Here is a 22,721-nt window from a genome sequence, read left to right as displayed (position 1 = left end):
ATTATTAAATCAATAATTAAAATTCTGTAATTGCACTCCACTACAACCAACTTCACATTCCGCCCGTCGCGCGGTTACGTATCAAGCTAAACCCAAACAGAAAAAGCCCCCCCCCTAAACACTGGGCCTTCATTTCCCACTTCTCCCGTGTCAAAGGGTAACCTTCTTCTCTTCTCTCCCACAACTCTCCTGACTTTTCGAAGCAGTGCCATTCGTTTCACCCAGACACGGGCTGTCGCATTCCTTTCCAGCTCCATTCACTCTTTACATTTAATCTCTACGAAACCAACCCTATACTCCAATCTATACCCAACTCTCACCAATCTAAACAACCCCACAACAACAACACAATGCACTTCGCAAAGTCCCTCATCCTGCTAGCCACAGCCCTGGCCCCCGTCGCCATCGCCGCAGAGGCAGCAGCCGCAACTCCTTCCTGCGTCACCCAAACCCTCACCCTAGTTCACTCGGGCTACGTGACTCCCACCCCGACCCCAACCTCAACCGTGACTCCCAGCTCGACCAGCACTCCCACACCCACTAGCACTCCTCTCTCCTCGAGCGCTAGTGTCAGCTTCAGTCGCACTCCTAGCTCCTCGACTCCACTGGTCAAGTCTACTGCTGTTCCCGTCAAGCCTAACACCGAGACTGGAGCTGCGCCTGCTTCGACTTCCGCTCCCGCTAGCGGTGCTGCCTCGCTCCAGGTTTCTGGCGCTATGGCTGGTGTTATGGCTGTTGCTGGTTTTTTGATGGTTTAAATGCCATCACCATGGGCTTGTCTCGGCATTGAGTCGCATTGGGCTCGAATTGGAAGTACGTGACGCGCAAATGGATCGTGATCGTGATCGCGGATCTTGAAGATCCCAAACCAGACGCTGGATGAAATGGAATGGACAGCCGGGGTGCTGTTCAGTTCAATTCAGTTCAGAACGGCAACAAATCATCCTTGATTGTCCACACCCTACCCACATCTCAAATTCTCCCATGTTTTTGTGAACCGAACTTCTTTTCTCCCCTGGCCGGGCCGATTTTCTTCTTCTGATTTGATCACATTTACTCTTTCACGGTCCGGCTCTTCTACTTCTTCCATACATATTCTTTTCCACATACGCCTTTTTTTATCCTCGATGACCACGTGAATATTCTAATATTCTCCTTGATGTGTTCTCCGACCCCCCCTTTTTGATGCCAATACCCTTCTACTATCTTACCTTATCTTTCTTTCAAGAAATCCACATTTATTTATTCCTTCCAAGAATATCTATTGCTTAATCTATTCTTTAATTGTTTTTAATGAATGGGTTGGGTTCTGTTTGATATCTGATTCACTCGAGGCCGACATCTCTGTACATTGTAATGAATGTATGTTTGTACTCCGGGCAGATGTACAGCAACATTCGAAATTGGCTTCCATGCTTTACACACAGAAACTATCTCAACCCCTAACACCAAGACAATAGTGAAACGGCCTAGTCCAGATAAGCTAGGTTGCAGATCATCCTTGTTTTGAACAGTGTTGACGTATGGTACGGAACATCGGACATAATACGGCCCCATAGGTTACCCGTTTAGTCGAATCAAACCAAGACTTGTTGGCCATAGGCTCTTACAATCTGATATTAAATGCCTTGATAGATACGAGCTACTTCCTTGATACTACTATGCCTACTGTATTACGAAGCTAAGTATTTTGGTGAACATGACAGAATCTGAAATGCTAGACAGTATATCCAACTGCACGTGAAACAGAGCTATTCAGTTTTGCAAAGAAAGATGTTAATTTGGTTTTTACTTTTCACTATCCCCAAGCAAAAATGAATTCTAGAATAATTGAAGAAGATTCTTAATTTCTGCTAAAGAGGCGCGAGAAGATTGTGCGCCCACCGTCTCCGCCAGTGTCACCCTCCCCACTCCATTTGTTTAAAGTAGACTTGGAAGACATGGTATGCGGATGGCCAGGGCCTAGTTTTCGGTCACAAAGTCGAACACAGTCGGCCATCAACAACAAAGCGGCTGTGTTTTGGCCCAAAGACCTAAGGTCGTGAGCTAGATTGTGCATACTTGTCAGTGTTTCGGGATGATCAGCGCCGAGTTTCGCCTTTCTCATCTCCACGACCTGCACCTCGAGCCGCTTGGCCTCTTGCCACCGGCCCTGGCGCATATAGATCGACGCCAGATTGCCCATGGTTGCCAGCGTGCTAGGATGGTCGGCGCCGAGCTTTGTCCTGAAAGTCTCCATGACCTTTACGTTAAGTTGCTCCGCCTCTTCCAACCGGCCCTGGTTCTGATACATTGACGCCAGATTGGCCATGCTGATCAACATATAAGGATGGTCGGCGCCCAGCTTCGTCTTGCTCGTCTCCATGATCTTTACGTTAAGCTGCTCCGCCTCTTCCAACCGGCCCTGGTTCTGATACGTTGACGCCAGGTTGGCCATGCTGATCAATGTGCTAGGATGGTCAGTGCCCAGCTTCGTCATGCTCTTCTCTATAACCTGCACAAAGAGCTGCTCCGCCTCTTCCCACCGACCCTGATTCTGATACGTTGACGCCTGGATTGGCCATGCTGATCAAAATATAAGGATAGTCAGCACCGAGCTTCATCTTGCTCTTCTCTATAACCTGCATAAAGAGCTGCTCCGCCTCTTCCCACTGGCCCTGGTGCTGATACGTCGACGCCAGTTTGGCCAAGCTTATCAACATGTCAGGGTGGTCGGCGCCCAGTTTTGTCTTGCTCTTCTCTATAACCTGCACAAACAGCTGCTCCGCCTCTTCCCACCGGTCCTGGCCCTGATACGTTGACGCCAGGTTGGCCATGCTTGTCAACGTGTGAGGGTGGTCGGCGCCTAGCTTCATCTTGCTCTTCTCTATAACCTGCACAAAGAGCTGTTCCGCCTCTTCCCACCGGCCCTGGCAACTATACATCAACGCCAGGTTGCCTATACTCGTCAGCGTTTCATGGTGGTCAGCGCCCAGCTTCGTCTTGCTCGTCTCTATGACCTGCACAAAGAGCCGCTCTGCATCTTCCCACCGGCCCTGGTACCTATACGTCAACGCCAGATTGCCCATGCTCGTTAGCGTGCTAGGATGGTCGGCGCCGAGCTTCGTCTTACTCGTCTCTATAACCTGCACAAAGAGCTGCTCCGCCTCTTCCCACCGGTCCTGGCACCTATATATCAACGCCAGGTTGCCCATACTCGAAAGCGTGTCAGGATGATCCTCGCCGAACTTCGTCTTGAGAGTCTCCATGATCGTCTTGCGAGCCTCCATGACCTGCACCTCGAGCTGCTCCGCCTCTTCCCATCGTCCCTGGAGTCGGTGTACGCTCGCTAATATCGCAGTGCTATCGAGGGTCTCTTCACCATCTGAGCCAAACAGTGACGCCCTTTCGTTCCTCGATTTAGATGCCATGTCTATTGACTCTGCTATTTTGCCGCTTCCCCGTGCATACCATGCCCCCTTGTGAAGCAACGTAGCCCATTTTCGTAGACATTCTTCTGATTCCGGTCGTTGTGACATGACTGATTTCACATGTGGAAAGAGCGACTGACATTTTGCCCAGTTTTCAAATTCACCTGTAGGAAACCTTTGCCACAGGATCATAATAAATTGTTCCTTCCATCGCTCTAGATGTCCATCAGCTTCCAACCATATACGTACGGTAAGTTGCACTAGCCGATGCATCGTAAACACTGTGCTGTCGTTGTTGATAGAAATAAATGAAAAGTCTCTTAATGTTGTAATATCATCCTCAAAATTGTGATCCACACTAGAATAGGGTGTACTTTTCGTATCATCCTTACTATAATCGAGCGTAGTCTCCTCTGAGCTCGGATCGTCGCCTTTTATCTTATAATAACCTCGAAAAAGATCCTCTGATATTGCCTGTCGGTCAAAAAAGCTCATAAGAGAGAGCAAATCAGTAGCGGATGGTCTCATTTGTCGAATATGATCAAAGGATATCTTCCATGTGGCCAGAATCGAGTTCCTTGCCTCCCAATCTCGATAATGATGACCTGCCTCATAATCAAGAAGCTTTGTCGCTTCGCAATCATTTTCCCGAAGAATCTCTCAGGTACTGCGACACCGAGCAGCGGGGCGCTCGATGTACAATATAGCCGGCTGCCTGTATGATCGCTAGTGGCATAAACTCCAGTTCTTCCACTAAGTTCACAATATCAGGGGTTTCCACTTGGAGTCTCAGCTTTCGTTGGAGAAGTTCTATCGCCTCGGCCTTTTTCATTGGTTCGATTTTAATGATGTCTTGGCGATCGACAATTTTCAGTGCTACCTCTTGGTTCCGACTTGTGATCATTATTGATCCTTTTTGGCTTCGGGGGAGAAATGCTAATAGTGGCTTTGTCGAGGTGTTGATTTGGCCGACCTTTAGACCCTGCTGCCCCGTTGCCGGGGGCTGCTGAAGGAACCGATCATCATCAACATTATCAAGAATCAGTAACCAATTTCCTCTCTTGCCATCCCGGAGCCAGCTTTCGACCAGTTGGAATATGTTGACTGTTGGATCATGACGCCAAGGAATTTTGGCCTGGTCGGCGATATCCCGGAAACTTTGCTCGAACCGAGCCGCGTTACTTGCGTGGACCCAGAAAACCCATGTCGCCGGCGATTGGCATCGGACTCGATAAGAGTATTCGATACTAAGTTGCGATTTCCTGTTGATCCTGTGAGTACTAATTCGACCGCTGACCTGTGTGCACTGACCCGACGCCGCCGATGCCCACAAGAGATATCCTAGACCCTGGGACTGAGACCTTCTTATGTATCTGATCGAGCAGTGAGTCGCGACTGACAAAGTCTGGGTCACGACGGAACGGGACAGTCGATAGAGGGGTTGGTGGAGTTTCCGGTTGCTCTGGGCCAATATTAGTCAATTTGAGCTTGGTAAGGGTCTTGTGAAACCTACCCGGGGGCGGATATATCGATCCATAATTGACTCCCATCTGGTAACCCCGGTTTTCGTCACCAAACGATACTATATATGAAGGTGCCATAGCTAATATGCCAGTACTCCCTGCCTTGGTTTCTGGGGTAGATGAAGGTCCCAATTTGGGCGGAGACTCCATCCTCAATCTCACTATCAGGTGATCTTTCGGGCGCTAAGATATGTCATGTTGCTCGATTCTATTTTAGAAAAAAGATCTAAAAGATCTAGACGGCTTTTTCTCTTCAACCATGAAGAAATATCATTGGATGCTGAATATGGATATGATACCTGGCAAGTACAGTAACAACTTGAACATTGTAGGGGAGAGAGGACATAAGTAAACTTGGGTAGGAAAGGAAATTCTATCTACTACATATTCCCCAAATCACTGGCAGGAGAACAAGAAAACAAATATAGTACAGAAAAAAAGAGAAGAAAAGAAAGGGCGCTTGATATCCTATCCGTCACTATTGAGTAGAGCGCGTCTGTCTCTGTGTAGGATCCCTTTCTTTACTCCTTGTCACTCATCGCAGCCTCGTATCTAAATGTAAATATCAGGTTAGCCACCGCCACAATTTCCACGAGGGGAAAGAACAATAACATACCTCTTTCCACGGAACCCCCACAACCCCCAATTTCCACACGAAATATCGTGAGGATCCATATCATTCAAATCCCACCTCAAACTTCTGAAGATATTCTCCCCAGGTTCAAGCAACATATCAAATTCGCCCTTGCACTTCTCATTCACCCACTTAATATCCCTCTCCATATCCCACTGCGTATAACCCGTGCAAAGAATAGGAACCTTTGTCTCAAGTAACTGGGGCAGGGTCTCCTCCCACTCATGCGAACTGGCAGGATGTCCAAGACCAGGATGGAACAGCATAAAGACATCGAGATAAGGATCGAAGGGCTGGAAATACTGCGCCTGATACATAGTGTGGAAGTAATCAACATAGGTAGTGATCTTCATCTGGCCGCCGAGACGGTCCTCGACGATACCGCCGAAGGGGTTCTCCGGGGTTCGTTCGGGGAGGGGGAATTCTGCGTCGCGGTTTGACATGCTCTCTGGTCCGATGAAGACGAGGTTGATTAGCGAGCGCGGGAACATGTATTGTAGTTGCAGCCAGACGTCGCGGGGAGGGAGGATTCGGCGCGTGCGCCGAGGATGAAGATTCGGACTGGGGGGGGCTTTGAGGCGGAGGCCTTTTAGGTCGATGCTTTCGCCGGTTCGGGGTGGGTGGAGGGAGTAGCGGAGGGCTGGGAGTAAGTTGAGTTAGCGGGTCGGTTATTGCTGAAGTGTGTACAATTCAATCCCCTTCTCTTCTCTTTTATCCATGAACTGGACTGGGCTGGGCTGGGCTGGGCTGGGAAACACTGAATCAACATACCAGAAACACTCTTCAATCCCTCAGGCGTCAACCGATCCTTTCCCCGAATACTGTACGGACTAAGCTCATGCAAAACACTAGCAATAGTCTGCGGGTAAGTAAGCATGCGCGTAACCTGACGCATGGAGCGATCATCATTAACAGCGTCAAATTCACGGGTATACATGAGTGTATCCCAATTTGTCATGTTAACCACGAAATTATCATCCTGAACACCGGGGTAATTGAATTCCGGGAAGAAGCGACCAGACTGGAGATCATGGTCGTCCTCATTGATTTGTCGAAGCGTGTCACAGATCCCCAGATGAGCTTCAAAGTCGTCCATCCAGTGTCCCTCGGAGCAGTAGACCGGTACACCGCAGTCCGGGCACTCGAAGTGCGAGTGGGCTGGGGGTAGACTGCTGCCACCTGCAGTTGCATCCACAGTCTGAGTCTTTCGCGATTCGGGATCGTGCGGCGAGACGGGGGCACGAGTCTGTGCGTGATCTGGGTGAGGGCAGAAAGCGTTTTGTTTGATGAATGCGGCTCGCTGGCGAATTGCTGGCGAGGGCGAGTTCGAGAAGGAGTGGAATAGATTGTCGGGTTTCAGCAGGGCTCGCGTGTCGACGGAGGGGCCGGTGGAGGTTGAGGCGGATGCTTTCTGCGACAGGGAGGTAGGCGATTGAGATTGAGACTTTGCCGTAACACCACCCTTGAGCTGCTCAGAGGCGTTTCCACCGAGTGGGCGGTTGTTGCGCTCGGAGCCAAAGCTGCGAGTCCACGATGGGCTGATTGCACATCTTCGGCGGACGTGGGCTAGGCTTTGCAGGCGTGCGGGTGTATGGGATGATACCCGCACGCCTTGACGGAGTACCTGAAGGCACTGGGCACAGGTGTAGCCTGTTGCCATTGTGAATTGGTGGTGATGGGGCAGGTAGAGCTAAAGCATGTGGTTGATCCCGGCCGTTTTTCCTCGAGGGCCGCGTTCACGTGACCTGGATGTGGAGAGCAGGTGGTTTGATCGGATTTCATTTTTAGAAAACTACTGGATACTGTGCAGATCTGGGCAATTGCGAAATGCTGCGCTTTCTGTAAGGATCTTGGTAAGCTAGATTTAATCTCGAGAAAGGAAAAATGTAGAAACCGAGAAGAGCCTATGTATAATTGCAATGCTAAGCATGTGAACTATACTCCCAGTGTGTAAATACTGAAACAATTCCACGTAAGAGACAGTGAATGAGTATCTAGGTATATATGAGTGTTCATATGAGTGTTCATACGAGTGTGCACAGTTTACGAGAACAGTGTAAGTACGAAGTCAATTCTGAAGTACATAGTGAATTTGGGAGAAAAAAGATGCAGAGAAAGTACAGGAGGGTAGGTAAGGTAAGAGTTCAAGTTAGCCATGATCATTTATCCGTGTCGTCGTGAATATTAACTAATGCCATGCTAATGTTAATGAGGGACGTGAGTTTGTGCTGTATGTATCTGATTAAAGTATCGTGGAATTATCGTATCATTCGCTTTGCTTCGCTTAGTGGTGTCTGTCGCGCATTTGGACAAGAGTAGTCCACCCCTGGCAACAGGCTCGGGTCATACCATGTCCACACCAATTGCATTGAACAGGCACTAACGCAGAAGCGCCATTTCCATTTCCATTTCGCTGCTCGGGACTACCATTCTCAGTGCCACCGCCAGTACCCTTGTTCGAAGGGGGTTGCACCCTTAATTGGCTCGGTAGTCCCCGACCCGACGGGTCTGAAGAAGAAAAAATCGAGTTCCGCCGCGAAGAAATTTTGCGAGAAAACGTGCGAACGAGACGAGATTCGGATGGGAGGCGCTCTGGACATGCTAGTCGGGCGTATATCTCTGACGGCATATCGTGCCAGTATTTGCAAGAGCAGCAGATGACAAATAGCTTTGCGAGGACTTGGTCCTTTAGTGGCTTTTTTGTGCGTTGGACTAGAGTTGATCTCATCATTGCGATTGGGCCGTCCGGGGCGAGAGGAGGATTTGGATTTGCCCTGGGAATGGGAAAATGAACATTTGGGTTGATCATTCCATTTGTTCCGGCATCTTGCAATTGCATAGCCATAGGTGGGTTTGTGTTGGGGGACTTTGGAGCTTGGAATTTTGATGCTTGAGCTTGAGCTCGAGGGGGAGGGCCTTGGGGGGCTTCAGATGGCGAGGCCTGAGGTGGCGAGGGCTGAGGTTTCATTTTTGTATGAGCCTTGGATATATCCAGAACCTCCTCATCTGCTGTATCGTAGCTCGATCCCCCGTATGATGAATGTGATGATGTTCGACTATGTCCCGGTCGGTGTACGCTTTGCATAGAGGTATTGCCTGGACCTCCGTCTGTGAGTTGGTAGACCCGGCGTGTGGAATCAGTCTTCGAATTCACTTGATCGAGTGCTGGTGTCGACGCCGGTACCGATACCTCCTGTGTCTCTGCCACGACGATTGGTGCCTCCTGTGTCCCGTTGTTTGATTTCGGGCTACCCGACGTGATGATCGTGGATCGTCTGCCAGAATGTTTCAGTGGTGGAACCATTAGAGGAGACATATTTGCGTCTCTTGGCATATGTTCGGCTTTCGTATCGGGTGAGACCATTCTCGCAGGCCGGTTCTCTGTTGATTTTTCATTTGCTGGACGTTGTTGCTGGGAAGTGACGGGAGCTTGCATTTTGGCAGTGACCGAATGGTCCGCCACTGGGCGGGTTGGTGGGCTTGATTTCTTAAAACCATTCGCATTCAAACGGCCTTGTCCTCTCTGTCCTTGACCTTGTTCCTCGGGGAGACGAGACGGTGTCGTATTGCCATGACCATGACCATGTCCAGCGGGCTGTGTTGCAGATTTTGGAGACCGCCCGTGCTTTTGATCGTCATCTTTGTTTGTGAAGGGGTTCAGGGCCAGAGGAGAGGACTTGTAGGTCTTTTGACTAATATCGGCTCGGCCTTTCTTTGGGAAATTCCCCGTTGTTGATGCGGCTATCGCTGTTGAGCCATGGAAAGCCTTAGGGCTAGTTTGAGTGGGAGAGTTCTCCGGGGGGGGTACGTAGCGCGTTGTTCGCTTGACGGGCCGCTATGACTGAAGCTGGTGGACAAGCTTCAAGCTGTGCAGTATTTCTTGGTGCTTTTTTCCGCGGAGGAGGTGTACCATTGGGACTTGATGCGTTGGGGTTTCTGCTTGCCACACCTGGCGCGATTCTCTCGGCTCGAAGTGCTGCGGTGAAAGAATCGCGGTCGAGATCTGCAGATAGTTCCGTCGCCTGCGAAGGTGTGTGGGGAGTTGGATGAGGTGTAGACATAGGCTTGCTGGGGGGATAGCTAGTGGAGGATCCGTTGGGAGTATGCTTATCCGACCTTGTGAATTTGGATCTGAATGATGCCCTTTTCGTTGTCACGGTGTTCTCTGGCTCTGTGCCTCCAGTCTTCTTCTTCCATTCTTCAGCCAGCTTCCAGTTCTCACGGAGATCATCCGACTTGGCCGGAGTGTGGTGCAGCGCCCGAGGCATCTGATGAGACGGTACCAGACTTGTTCCATGGCGGGTTGCGAGTTCACGAGAGACAGCAGTACCGAACTGTTCAGGCAGCGTCAAGGGGAGCGTTGGAGGTCCATTCTCGATCGAGCTGCGCGATTCCCTGTCACTGCCAGTCATTGAACTTGCTCGCGATCGAGAGCGTCGCTTGGAGGAGAAAAGTGAGGTGAAGCTTGATGATCTGGGTCTTTCAGTATTGGCACTTGATGAGCGCGTTGAGCTACCTAGAGGTTGCTTTTTTGTCAAGCGGCGAGAGTTTCTGTCGTAGACGCCTTGATCTAATTTGAGTTGGGCCTCTTCAAGATGAGAGAGGCGCTTTTCGAGTTCTTTGCGCTCTGCCTCGAGTCGCTTGGTGGCGCGTCGTTCTTTGCGATTGACGTCTTTTTCCCAGGTTGGAGATCTGCAGATGAGATCTATGTTTGCGGCACTCGCATTGTTGGTAGTGTTGGTATTAGCATTAGGGGCACTCATATCTGATGCCAGTTGTTTGGGGTCCTCGGCGTCTTCATCCTGAACCCGCACTGGATGAACTGGGGGACTCGAACCCGGCGTACTGACGGATGGCAGCCGAGAATTCCGAGACGAATGTGTAAAAGAACTGGGCTTCGTTTCGCCAGCGATGGTGCTACCGGCACCGACCTCGAAGCCGATGGTGATTTCGGACTTGGGTACCAAGGCAGCGTTCCTCGCCTGATCAGCCTGAAAGCCATCACTCACGCGTTTCTTCGGGTAGGTTAACAACCGCGTGGGATGCAGGGGAGAAGGGATGAAGTTCATTTACCTTATCCAGTCGATCCACATTAAAGACGCGCTGAATATGCTCGGAGATGGAGGATCGCCGACTTCTGCGGGGCTGATCGTCCAACATGGCGTTCAGAGTCTTGGTCGCATGGGGACAGGGGATGGCTGGAGTGGTGGTGAAATCGAGAGCTGAACGAGTGAATGCTCTGCGATTCAAGAGAAGAAGAAAAAGAGAAGAGGGGAAGCCCCCCTGAACTCCGAGCAAAGAGAAAGGGAAAAGGGAAAAATTGGAGGATGAACTGCAGGATCGAAGAAAGAAATTCTCAAGTTGCGAGTTGCGAGTTGCCACTGTGTGAGGTGAGACCTGCAGGACCCGATGATCCCCCAAAGTCTCCTTTTTGTGACAGCTCGCAATAGAAGAGGGTTTCTATGAGTATTTTTTAGATTTTTTAGATTGTTTGAACCAGAATGTCAGAATTATTCAATAATGATTGATGTTACTACTATTACTATAATTATTATTTACATGGTTCTGCCTGTTCCGTTCTACTCTGCTCTGCTGACTGGCTGGATTGGCAATGTGTCACGATAATAACTCAATAAAGCAAGCCTGGTTATTGTATTCACTTACTATATTCTGTCTATATAGTAGTATACAGTATATCTACTGTACATCTACTCTCTGCTGACTAGTACTGTAGTATATCTATTGTTGTCCGTTTGGCACTGCCCCGCTTGGCAACCGTGGGACAAAATGACGAGACAACCTTATTCACTCAGATTAACCACTTTTACACTCTCTACCACCACTCTACCACTTCCTCTCCTACAACGCTCACCTCTCACCTCACACAGTCACTCTGTACACCCGACCCTATCCAACATGGCTCAAAATCAACACTCTGGCGCTCCGCCTAGCTACGAGGACTCACAGATGGCTTCATCCTCAGCCTCAGCCTCAGCCCCAGTTCAACCACCACCATATCACAACTGGCAAGAAGCTGTACCCGATACCACGGTTTTCCCACCACCCCCAATATCAGGCTACTACAGCTCAGGCACAGGCAACGCCTCCGCCTCGGATGCAGATCGAGCCCACCAATTCTGCGACTCAACCCCACTCTGGACTCCCGTCTTACCATCATCAACCGTCTGGAACGAAGTGCACACCCACGACATCCGACCCGTGCAACCGCGTGAATTCAACGGCAAACTAACTACCACATCACGCGGTCATTGGAAGGGAAGCTCGACCGATCGGAACGGCGACTGCGTAGTATTGACGCATTTACCTTTGTACTTTGCCGCGGTGGATTCACCATTCGCGCAGAGCCGGAAGAAGACGATCTATTTTGAACTCAAGTTGAAGGGTCTTCGCGCTGGGCCGGGATCCGGTGGTGATGATGCATCCGGGTTCACGATGGGATTTGCGGCGGGCCCTTATCCTTCTTGGAGATCTCCTGGATGGGAACGGGGTAGTTTGGGCGTGTGCTCTGATGATGGGTGTCGATTTGTGAATGATTCATGGGGTGGGCGAGACTTTACGACGCCGGTCCAGATCGGCGAGACGGTTGGTCTGGGCATGGTCTTTGATATTCCGGATCGTCCGATTTTGGGCACCGGCACCGGCGACAGCGACAGCGACAGCAAGAAGTCGAAAAGGTGCAAAGTGGAGGTCTTTTTCACCCGTAATGGGCGACCTGCTGGTGGGTGGAACTTACACGAAGAAATAGATGAGGATTCTGGCGGGGTTAATGGCTTAGAAGGGGACTTTGACCTGTATGGGGCCATTGGGTTGTTTGGTGGCGTCGACTTCGAGTCTTGCTTTGACCCTGCAGGGTGGCTCTGGAAGCCTACGTAGATTCCTTCGAGAGTCTTGTGCGTCTGGTGCTTTTGGTGCTTTTTTTTCACCTTGCCACACCACACCCCTGTCAGGACCGAGCTTCGGCTTCCAATCCGGGACAGCCTCCAATCCGATTTCAATCTTGCTTCTGCTTGTCATGCCAAGTTTCAGGGACCAAACATCCGTTAGGGCTGAGATTGACCTAATTCTTATATCTTATTGGGGGTTTATTTTTGGCTTTGCAGCTGTTTTGTGATAGGTCACGATGCTTATTTTTTTTGCTAGACCCTGGATGGCTTGAGGGCATGACATGACATGTACAAGTATATCAAATTACGGAGTAAGGTTGGTTACCTAGCTAGCTTAGTAGCTTAGGCCATATCATAGCCATGTGTAATGTACTAGAACAAAGGAAGTGGAGATTTTTCCAATATGACAGGAATTCTGGCTGCATCATTTGAATTTTACTACTTACTCCCGAGTCCCGTATTGTGTTGCGTTATGTACTTCTCCCGCCCCTGTTAGCAATAGCAATACATTTCACCAATCTCTGATATCATATTTCCCTCCGAATCAAGCAGCGCGCATGGAACTATTATCCTACGCTCCGAGGTAACCGCCGAGCACGGCATATGAGAGGCTGGTTCGACGGGCTGCCGAGGCTTACCAGACGCTATGTAGCAGGGGTATATGCCGCCATCGTGCATCCCCGGTTCTAGAAAGCTACCGGCCTCGCTCCTTTGCATCGATTCCTTGTAGATGTGCGCATTAGTGCGTTCGGGGGGGAAGCAACTCCTGCATTCCCGACCTGCAGTAGAGAGTACAGTTGTCGTATGGAGTAGATTAGCTGCTAGCAGGGGGTAGGGGTAGGGGTAGGGGTAGGGGTTGTATGTTCGGAGCACATCCATATGGTATGTACAGTATGCATGTATGTATGTATTAGCCCCGGGGCCCCTCCACCTGTCCTCCATTCGGAATCGAGGATTCTGCAGTATTAGAAAGTAATCTATGTTTCTCTTTTGGGATAGTTGGGATGTACAGTACAGTACTTTGGTTTTCTTTTTCTTCTATGGAGTCTATGTACTATTTTTTTAATAAAAAAAAAAAAGTTCTCTGGCTTTCCCCTTTTCCCCCTTTCGGCCCTTCCTTATCCCCCCCCATCTGATCCGCAGTGTGAATCTATGAAACGAGCTTGCATGAACAGCAGCAGAACCTAGAACTAGAACTACTTCAAGTTGACGTCACAAACTACCCGTCCCGCGGTGGGATCGTCTCTTTGCATACATATTCGAACAGCATTTCATGCTTACCAGTGGGTTTGGCTTGGGTCTTCTTGTGAATATGAAGATCCGGAGGCATCGGCTACGCGAGTCGAGTTGAGTCGGATCTGGGTTCTAGCCCGACCAGGTTTGGTTTGTATTGGCCTAGACTCGCCGGTTTCACATCCTTGACCTGGGGGGATGAGCCTCAGAGCCGCGTACAGACAGTGTGAATTGAAGTGTAGACCACGCCAGGGTTGCCTGACCCAAAGACATTGGTTCTAAAAACAGCTTCGTGCTTCCCGTCGTTCATGGGAGGGAGAGGCCTGAGCCATCTGGAGCTGGAAACTGGGGGGGCGCAATGACCGCATATCAAAATGCATGTCATGCGCTTGGACGAAAGGGGTAGTAGTTACTCGGTACATTATCGCTGTTTCTCGCTTTCTTTTTCGCGCTCTTTATCTGGGATATCTTACTATGTACTTATGTACATGGGTCCTAATTCGATGGAGTCAGCGAGGATCCTCGTGGGGGTTTTTTTCATGTCATTCCTACTTAATAGGCTAAGGTACAGAGGTACTTTGAATTGACATCTGAAGATACATTGTACTTATTGAGTGAAGGCTTGGCAGTATTTAAATGTGGATCACTGGAAACGAGCATGAATCATAGGTTCACTCGGATTATGAAGGGAGTCAAAGTATACGATGGCCATTTGATGTAACTTGAACGGAACGAACACGAGGCGCAACACGCAATGGCATTGCAAATTGTAATCACTTCATCAATGGGAATTGATTGCGCCATATCCATATCCTTCTAGGCCCGAGACCGAGACCATTGTGTCCACAATCCAAAAGGACCAACTGAAAGGGAGTGGTCACTTAGACTAGGTACTTGCTTACAGTATGTACTGGAGTAGCCGACTTCGCGCCTTGGTACAGATCGCACTATGGCCAACGACGGAGTGTAAATGTAATACCGGGAAGAACCCTCCTCTACGAACAGTCGAGTGGGGACCGAAATCGGTGATAAACCCGAGACTATCCTCGATGGTTACAGCGGCTGCAGCCTCGCTGCAGCTAAGAATCAGGGCGTCGGCCGGGCAGGTCCAGTAAGCGAGCAGAGGGCTAGACGGTTGAATCTTGCCCCAGGTATCGAGCCAATGGAGATCGCATAAAGGCTACTCGAAAGACGGAGCGACTCCTGAGCCTCCGGAGAACGGATGTGATATTACACGGGACAGTGCGCAATCCCCTGCAGTGCAGGTGGGGAGAGAGGCTGGCCGTTGCCACCAGATCGCACACGCTACTCCGTGCACTGTACATATGTACCCAGGGTGTACCCATTCGACCAAGATGTGTCTCGTCCCGCGCACATCGATTTGAAATTGTGGACGCTGACAAGCCGACCACGTCGACAATGGGTGGAGCTGAGGAGAAAAGGAACGGCGCTTGGTGGGGTCGATTATCGTCGCAGAAATGCATCAATATGGAGAACGAGACGGAGACGGGGACGGGGACGGGGATGGGGACTTTCTCATTGTCCAATTTACTATGGATACGCTACTATATACTAATACTACTCTGTAGGTCGTTTTCCCCTTCTTCTACTGTTCTAATGTACTTTTCAGTAGGGTGTTATATTTTTTGCATGAGTTTTACGGATTCCTTCTCGCTCGGCCGACGACAAGCGTGGATCTTGCGCAAAGATCCACCCTCGGCGTAACGCCGCTTGTAACGCACTATGGAGTGTGCTCCCGTACCTATGTACGAATATGGATACTCGTGCTTGGAGGGGAAAGAGAGAGAGCCCCACGGCTGATCTACTCGTAAATGGTGTTCTCCCCATTCCCGACCAAAAAGGGAAACACGAGAGTTGGATAGTGTATTTTGTGAGGAGGGGCGGGCGTCGCAGATGTGGGATTGCTAAGCTTACGATTTGTCGGAAGCTGAAAGCGAATTATGGCTAATCGGCTTGCCTGCGCCAAAAAGGTAAACTGAAGAGTACGAGAGGGGAAAGCCGTGTGGGATCGACCTCCCCCCCCCCCCCCGGTCCCCGTCCCCAGCTGCAAGTCATCTCCCTTTTTTCCACTTTCCGTCGTCCTGTCAGGTCTTGGTGCGAAAGTTGAATTCCCACTTACTCCGTAGTTTCCGTAGAGTTGTACAGTACTCCGTAGGTACTCCCGTACAATTCGGGGTAGACATCCCCGTCTCCGTTGGATGTCCGTGGCAGTTCTAGTTCTAGTTACCGTTTTCCCCTTTGTTTTGCTCGGTTTAATCTCGGTTTACGAAAGATCAAATTTTATTACTTTTCTCTCCTCTCCTCTCCTCCTCCCCCTTGTCCATTTTTGCCGAGTGGCTAATGCTGACTCAAGATTCTTGTTGCCTCATGAGATATTGAAATAAGGAACAAAGTGCGCGCGACTCAGTGGATCCGGACTCTTCCGGGATTTGAAATCGCAGCTGTGAACTTCCATTCCAGTGTGGAGTCCCGGACAACACTGGGTCCAAGGGAGTCCGTGCAGCCGAGATACGCGTCTGTTTCACTCATGACCGAGTGCTCCATGATCCATGAATCGGCCGGGGGCTACGATCTGGCGGTTCGGTTCGAGAGTAGGCAACTGGGGGGGACTGCGCCTCTAACGGTTATTGCTGGGCCTGCATTCCAACGACAGGGCTGGTGCAGCACTTGACTGGAAAAGGGAGGGGAAGGGGGGAGGCAAGCAGCTGTGGGCAGAGAAGGGTTGGTGGGCTGTAGGTTGCCACTAGAGTCAAAATCGAATGCAACGGCCTGTGCAAGTGACAAAGTACCAGATTGCGTGGACCCCGAAGAACAATGCAGCCAGTACTTGGCGGGTTGGGCTGTGCAGTGATCTCTTCAATATACTTTGCAGCCGATCCTCGAGCGCGTGCGGAGATAACGATGTCCCTTTTAGGCCGGGTGCAGATGGCTGGCCGCACGAGCTCCGGCTGAGATTAGACGCCAGTGCGCGTCTACTTTGGCCAGGATGTTGGAAGGATTTCCATGTGCAAAGGGAGGATGGAGGATGACTGGTGAACCCCTGTCTATAGGGACAAGTTGAAAGTATATCCAAGAGCTAGGTATGCACTATGTACCATGGCATATAGAGATGTAATACTAGTATAGTGGTAAGTGTAGCACTCCGTATATTTCTACAGAACCCAACCAAAATGATCTACTGTGCTACTCTCATAAACAGACAATCTCCTCTATTCTCCTCCAGTCACCGGGATATGCACTATCTTGGACTAATGGAGTAATGGATGGTTATTTGCTATTGCTGACAACCTTCGCGCCATCCAGTTGGGTCGCCTAACCCTGTTTAGGGGCGTCCGCGGCATCGACCGCGCCTTTTCTTTCTTTGAGTTGCCTTAGGAGGTAGGTATGATACCTCCTGATACCTTTTTCAGCCATTCTTGCTAACCTACTGACTACATCCTCCACAATATGCCTATCCAGTCTCCAAGGTTTCCTTCGTGCTGACACGTACCACATAAATGCGCCCTACACGACCCATGGTATCACACAAAATACCACACTATGTACAGTGTATATTATATTTACCCCCACCAACTCCATTACTCGGCGCTAGTATGTATGAATGACCCACTCAAGCTTCACCCGCCCACGACTGGCCAAGTCACGGCGTGTGGCGATCGCCGCTAGGATTTCCCGCCCCATTTCGCGTGACTTTCGTGCCCCGGTTACCGTGCAGGAGTGGGTTCGTCGTCGAGATGGGCTTGTCTGGTCTGATGCGTTGTTCTGCTTCCAAGACGCACGTTAAAATTAAGGAATCCATCCTGAGCCACATAGGGCGTGCGAATCACGGTCGATCATTTCTCGCTCCACGTTGGCGCTGGTCCTGACGCTGAGCAAAAAGAAGGTACGGAGTACAGAACGCGAAAGGGCTTGCCCAAACACGCTAGCATACTGGGGGACTGCTCAATTTCTTCCACTAATCAGTGTTTCATGTCCTTCACGAGTGGTTCCCTGATAGCGCGCGCGTGCAGCATTGCTATGGAGTACGGCAGAAGAGAACTGCTATGCTATTCGGATTGGTCATTATTAGTAACATGTACGGAATACACAACCAGTTACTTATCTATAGCTAATTCGTACCTGCTCTATCCGTACCTGTACACATGTCGATCAAGCCCAAGTTAAGAATAGAAAAAAAAAGGTTCGGCTGGGCACCAATGATGAAGGGCCGACGCATCTCCATCCGAGATGCAACCGGAAATGCAGAATGTGCAGCGATGAGTGAATCTCGCGTGCATGATCGGAGATGTTTATCCTTGGCTTTTGCTTTTTTCTCTGAGATTGCATAAAAAAATAAATACCTTTATGTTATATAAAATATTATATTTTTCAGATTTCTCGTTTTCGTTTCCGTTTCTATTTCCTATTTTATTCAATTTCATTCATTTTAGTCCGTAATTCATTTCAGTTTTGGCTTCCCGTTATCCATTCGTGTTTTTGTTGATGTTTCGTTCTACTGATGCATGCCGAGACTAAAATGACCTAGTCGATCACGATAGTGTACCTGCGACAGAGGAACGACTAGTAGCCAATGAATACAGACATAGTCAAAACAGTCAAAACAGTCATAACAGTCATAACAGTCAAAAGACTCAGGTGGTTGCCTTGCTTTCGTCATAGGGGCGCGTGGTCTCAGGCCCGGAATGCTAGAACCGAGCTCGCATGGAGGAAGTCGAACAAGCAGAAGCGCAGGCAGAGCAGCAGCGAGAACTGAGCCAAAAGCCAAAAAAGCCAAATCAACGAACCGCTGTAATACAGTATGATACAAGATTGTACTATACTACTACATACCAAGGCATTGTGGCCCCACCGCATGTCACTGCTGCATGGGCCGCCAAACCCTCCACTCTTTTCCCATCTAGATCCAGGGTCTCTGACGCACGAGGCAAAAACTACACCTGCAGGAATCTCAAAACGACAACGGCTACTGGGGCACTATGCTCTAGTCCGTATTCTCTTATTTTTGATTTTCTTATTTTGATTTTTTTTATTCACATTTTTTAAAATATATTTTTTCCTTTTGGCAATGACATTTCTGATTTTTGATTTAGGTCCCTTTTTCTTACCATCGCGTGGATTAGTATCAGGATGGCCCATAAGGCATGTGCTCCCCCTACAAATTAACTCGACCTCGTCTCCCATCTATCTCGTTATTTATTTTTCTTCCTTTTCCTCTCGTCCTCTCCCCCTCCCCTCTCCTTCCTTGGGCTGGTTGAGGAAGCTGTGTCTTCCCCGACATTCGTTTTTTATTATTTGCTTGCCTCGACTTGCAAATACCAGCCCATTCCCCTCCCCCTTCTTCCTTTTTTTGATTGAAAAAAAGGGTCGATTCGGGAATATTGAGGCTATAGGTAAAGATTCTTTTTCCGACAAAGACTACTATGTCTTTTCTTTTTCAATTTCCTTCTTGCTCCAGATTGTCAAATCGGAGAAGACGGAAATTTACCAATGCCAGTGCTAATGCTTGGAACTCTATAGTTGAATGATACCATCCGGACATTCGACCAACCCTATAAATCACCCAGAGACTTCGGAACATTAATTGTTGGACCCGCCATGGCTTTTCCTTTTCTGCGAGCCTTTGTCGCACTTTTGTGAGTGAAAATAATTATTTCCCCCCTCTTCACCTGAATAGTGAAATTGTCTCGTTTCTTGTTGTGGTTCTTTTGTTATTTTTTTTGCCACCTGCACGAGCTGCAGCTGACCCAAATAGTATCTATCGCTACGCTCGACTAGTGGTGAACTTGATCTCTTTCTGGTCATTTACGCCGATCCCGCCACCGGAGAATCCGAAACTCACCTCGCAGGATGTCACGGTTATTATCCCCACACTGGAGGGTTGTGGCGACGAATTGGTTGAGACAATTCGGTCCATCCTCGACAACCAGCCCTACGAGATCTTGCTGGTGACGATCGAGGCAAACCGGAGGAAGGCTGAGCGCATGCTGTATGCTATGCCAGCCTCCAAATCTCGCATTCGCCTATTCACCGTCACCCACCCGAATAAGCGCCGCCAAATGACCCGCGCGATCCCCGAAGTCCGAACCGCCATCACCTTGCTTGCCGACGACGACGTGAGCTGGCCTTCTACCGTGCTTCCCTGGATTCTAGCCCCCTTTGAGAAGGATGACCGATACGGTGGTGTCGTGACATGCCAGCGTCTGCGTCGCGCGGTAAACCCTAGTCTCTCGCAGCGAGTTTGGGGATATTTGGGAGCTTTATACCTGGAACGTCGTAACTTTGACTGTGGTGCGACGACCAATATCGATGGAGGATTGCCGTGCATGTCGGGCCGTACGGTGGCTTATCGGACGCAGATTCTTCAGAATGAGGGCTTTACTTATGGGTTCACCAACGAGGAGTGGTGGTGGGGAAAATACCAACTCAATGCGGATGACGACAACTTCATTACTCGCTGGATGGTCTCGCATGGCTGGGAGACTTATATGCAGTACCACCCTGAAGCGGAGGTGCTCACCACCTTGGAAGATAATCCCCGATTCTTGAAGCAATGCGCGCGGTGGTCCCGAAGTAACTGGCGGAGCAATCTCACCAGTATGTTCCACGAGAAGCACATCTGGTAGTAAGTGAAACCCTCCTTCTCTCCGTCCCCATTCCCTCTATTGTTTGATCTCCCTTCCAATTGCCTTCTGGTCATGGCTTTTCGGGGCGGGTGGGCCTTTGCCTAGACGCCTATCCCAGTTCAGCAAAGATCAGACATGGGCTTGTGTTGATCTGCTCTGGCCCCCTCGTCAATCTTTTGGTTCTGATTTATGTTTTACTTTCCCACGTAAAGTGGTAAAGTGTAATGTAAATTGTTTTTCATTTACATTTTCAGCCGCAGCTAACCTGTCGTGCAGTCGTCAGCCCTGGAGCGCCTATGCAGTACACTTGACGACTTTGTCGCCGCCGGCCCTGTTGGGCGACCTCCTCTTGGTGTGGTTGTGCCACAAGGCTACCATCACTTGGGGCGATGCTTCTCATGCTCATGCAATGATGGCTCTCGGCTTGTGGATGTTCACCAGCAAGTGGATCAAGTTGCTAGGTCATTACATTCGGTACCCAGTCGACCTTCTCCTGTTGCCCATCTCCGTTATATTCGGTTATTTCCACGGAGCAATCAAGATGTATGCCGTGATGACCTTGAATGTGGTAAGTAATGTATTTTTTATTTTTTTTCCCTCATTTTCTCGTTTCCTCATTTCCTGTCATTTCCTGTCTTATTGCGTGGGGTTGTGTGTCTGGGAAAACTAGTGGGCTGCCTAAGCGTCGGCCACTAGCCCCTCATCCTCCAACCACCCCCGTATTGGCTCTGCTTTCTCCTATGGCATGCCCGCCTCACAACGCTTTGATCACAACTCCTCCCTCGTGCAGATGCCCTTATCCACCACTGTCCCGTGTGCAAGCTGCCTTTACGTTCCCTTTCTCTTGTTTTGTGTTTTCGTACCCCACTCCACCCATTTTTGTCTGATCCCTCTGATTCGTCTGATGTTGTATCCATCCGGTCCATCGACTTGATATGCATCCAAGCGCCCTTCGCCTTTCCTGGAATTATTAGCTGACTCTCTTACCTGCACAGACAACATGGGGTAGCCGTGACGGCGCCGATGATTATGACGCCGAGCGTATGAAGAAGCGCACCGATGCGGATCGCAGGAAGCAGCCCTATTACCCAAGCTACTTCACCAAATAAGTACACAGTTGCATATACATCTCTCTCTCACACACCACCACCATATCACATCAATCGCCGCCCCCCTCAACTCAACTTTGGCCTCGCCGGATACCATTTCCGTCGCCCGTCGCCCCCTCCTTCCTGCAACCCCCACCCCCAGTTTCCCTTTGCGGGAAGGAGTCTTTTCTGTGGCATGCGCTTTTCAATTTCAAATATCTCGGGGATCACACAGGCCACCGCAGAGTCCCCACGATAACGCGGGACCCCCAAGCCATGTCCACGTCTCCCTTCATGCACGAGCACGACAAATAAGATGTGCTCGGTCACTCTTGGGACCTTTTTCAAGGTTCTACCTTTTTTACCTTTTTCGAATTCCCGTTTTTCTCATTCTTCTTTTTTTGTTTTTTACGATGATATGCCGTGACGATCTTGTTTTGATTATGCCAAACCCGACATGGTCTTTTTGCCCCCTCTCCCTTTCTCTCTGTGTTTCGGCTTCGGTTTTCGATTCGATACTCGATTCTAGATGCGTCCAGCGCTTTAATTTTCGAACGTTCCTCTCATCGTGACAGGTTGGATCATACAGTGTCAACCCACAACCCACCACGGGACCTTGCTCATTGCTTGCAGCTCGGCTTGGTCCCTTATGGCGTGGGTGTGACTCTGCAGACCCTGAGAAAAATCCTCGTCCACCTTCTGCCAGTTTTGTGAGATCCGACAGACTTGATATGTGGTACCATGGCAACATTTGCCATTCGTGCGATTCTCGTTGTTCTTTTTTCTTCTTTTCTTCTATTGAAGCTTTGCTCTTCTCTGCGCACCATTGGTTCCTCTATTCAAAGAGAGAGAACAAAAAAAACACCCCAAAAGCAAAAAGCAAAAACAAAAATGGGCGGCTAACTTTTGATTTGAGCCTTGAAGGCTTTTTCCTTTGGATTCTTCTTTTCTTTCTTGTGTAAATTACAAAAGCATGGGCGGATGTCATTGCTTTTTTATTTTTATTTTTGAAATGTTCTCTTGCGCGTTGCATCTCATGCTCATGCTCTTCTGCTGGTTTGATTCCCCGGGCTTTCTTTTCTGGCGATAGCATCTGAAATGTCTTCCTCATTTGAATTTGTAATTTCAAGTTTTCCCTCTCTCCATTTTCTCTCCATCTTTCACATGGCTTGATTTGATTCGATTCTAGATGCAATATGGGAGGCTTTGTGATTTGTTTTCTGTCCATTTTTCCAACCTTTTTTTTGGAACTGCTTTTTTGTTGATAATTTCTAATCAATGGAA

The 22,721-nt window shown here is 49.4% G+C and overlaps 6 protein-coding genes across 6 annotated transcripts; 3 read left to right on the top strand and 3 right to left on the bottom strand.

Annotated features, from left to right (window-relative positions):
- Positions 1-350: 350 nt before the first annotated feature.
- Positions 351-758, top strand: N7481_007271 (uncharacterized protein; the record flags this gene model as incomplete). Its single annotated transcript, XM_057266490.1, has 1 exon — positions 351-758. The coding sequence occupies one exon, from the start codon at positions 351-353 to the stop codon at positions 756-758; it is 408 nt and encodes a 135-aa protein (XP_057120691.1).
- A 1,085-nt stretch (positions 759-1,843) lies between these two features.
- N7481_007270 (tetratricopeptide repeat protein) lies at positions 1,844-5,083 on the bottom strand (the record flags this gene model as incomplete). Its single annotated transcript, XM_057266489.1, has 5 exons — positions 1,844-2,450; positions 2,530-3,884; positions 4,111-4,672; positions 4,722-4,872; positions 4,924-5,083. 5 exons carry the CDS (start codon positions 5,081-5,083, stop codon positions 1,844-1,846), a joined length of 2,835 nt encoding a protein of 944 aa, XP_057120690.1.
- A 371-nt stretch (positions 5,084-5,454) lies between these two features.
- Positions 5,455-7,227, bottom strand: N7481_007269 (putative mRNA processing protein (Mss51); the record flags this gene model as incomplete). Its single annotated transcript, XM_057266488.1, has 3 exons — positions 5,455-5,485; positions 5,550-6,207; positions 6,339-7,227. The coding sequence occupies 3 exons, from the start codon at positions 7,225-7,227 to the stop codon at positions 5,455-5,457; spliced, it is 1,578 nt and encodes a 525-aa protein (XP_057120689.1).
- A 624-nt stretch (positions 7,228-7,851) lies between these two features.
- On the bottom strand, positions 7,852-10,727 carry N7481_007268 (uncharacterized protein; the record flags this gene model as incomplete). Its single annotated transcript, XM_057266487.1, has 3 exons — positions 7,852-9,308; positions 9,478-10,582; positions 10,641-10,727. The coding sequence occupies 3 exons, from the start codon at positions 10,725-10,727 to the stop codon at positions 7,852-7,854; spliced, it is 2,649 nt and encodes an 882-aa protein (XP_057120688.1).
- A 756-nt stretch (positions 10,728-11,483) lies between these two features.
- On the top strand, positions 11,484-12,461 carry N7481_007267 (SSH4 family protein; the record flags this gene model as incomplete). The annotated part of the gene is made up of 1 exon (XM_057266486.1): positions 11,484-12,461. One exon carries the CDS (start codon positions 11,484-11,486, stop codon positions 12,459-12,461), a length of 978 nt encoding a protein of 325 aa, XP_057120687.1.
- A 6,860-nt stretch (positions 12,462-19,321) lies between these two features.
- Positions 19,322-21,458, top strand: N7481_007266 (glycosyltransferase family 2 protein; the record flags this gene model as incomplete). The annotated part of the gene is made up of 4 exons (XM_057266485.1): positions 19,322-19,359; positions 19,479-20,348; positions 20,626-20,917; positions 21,345-21,458. 4 exons carry the CDS (start codon positions 19,322-19,324, stop codon positions 21,456-21,458), a joined length of 1,314 nt encoding a protein of 437 aa, XP_057120686.1.
- Positions 21,459-22,721: the final 1,263 nt, after the last annotated feature.

This window comes from Penicillium waksmanii (genome assembly GCF_028829765.1).
Source record: "Penicillium waksmanii strain IBT 27052 chromosome Unknown utg000007l:1.0-4314555.0:1.0-4317578.0, whole genome shotgun sequence".
Lineage (NCBI taxonomy): Eukaryota > Fungi > Ascomycota > Eurotiomycetes > Eurotiales > Aspergillaceae > Penicillium > Penicillium waksmanii.
This window is presented reverse-complemented; position numbering and strand designations above follow the sequence as displayed.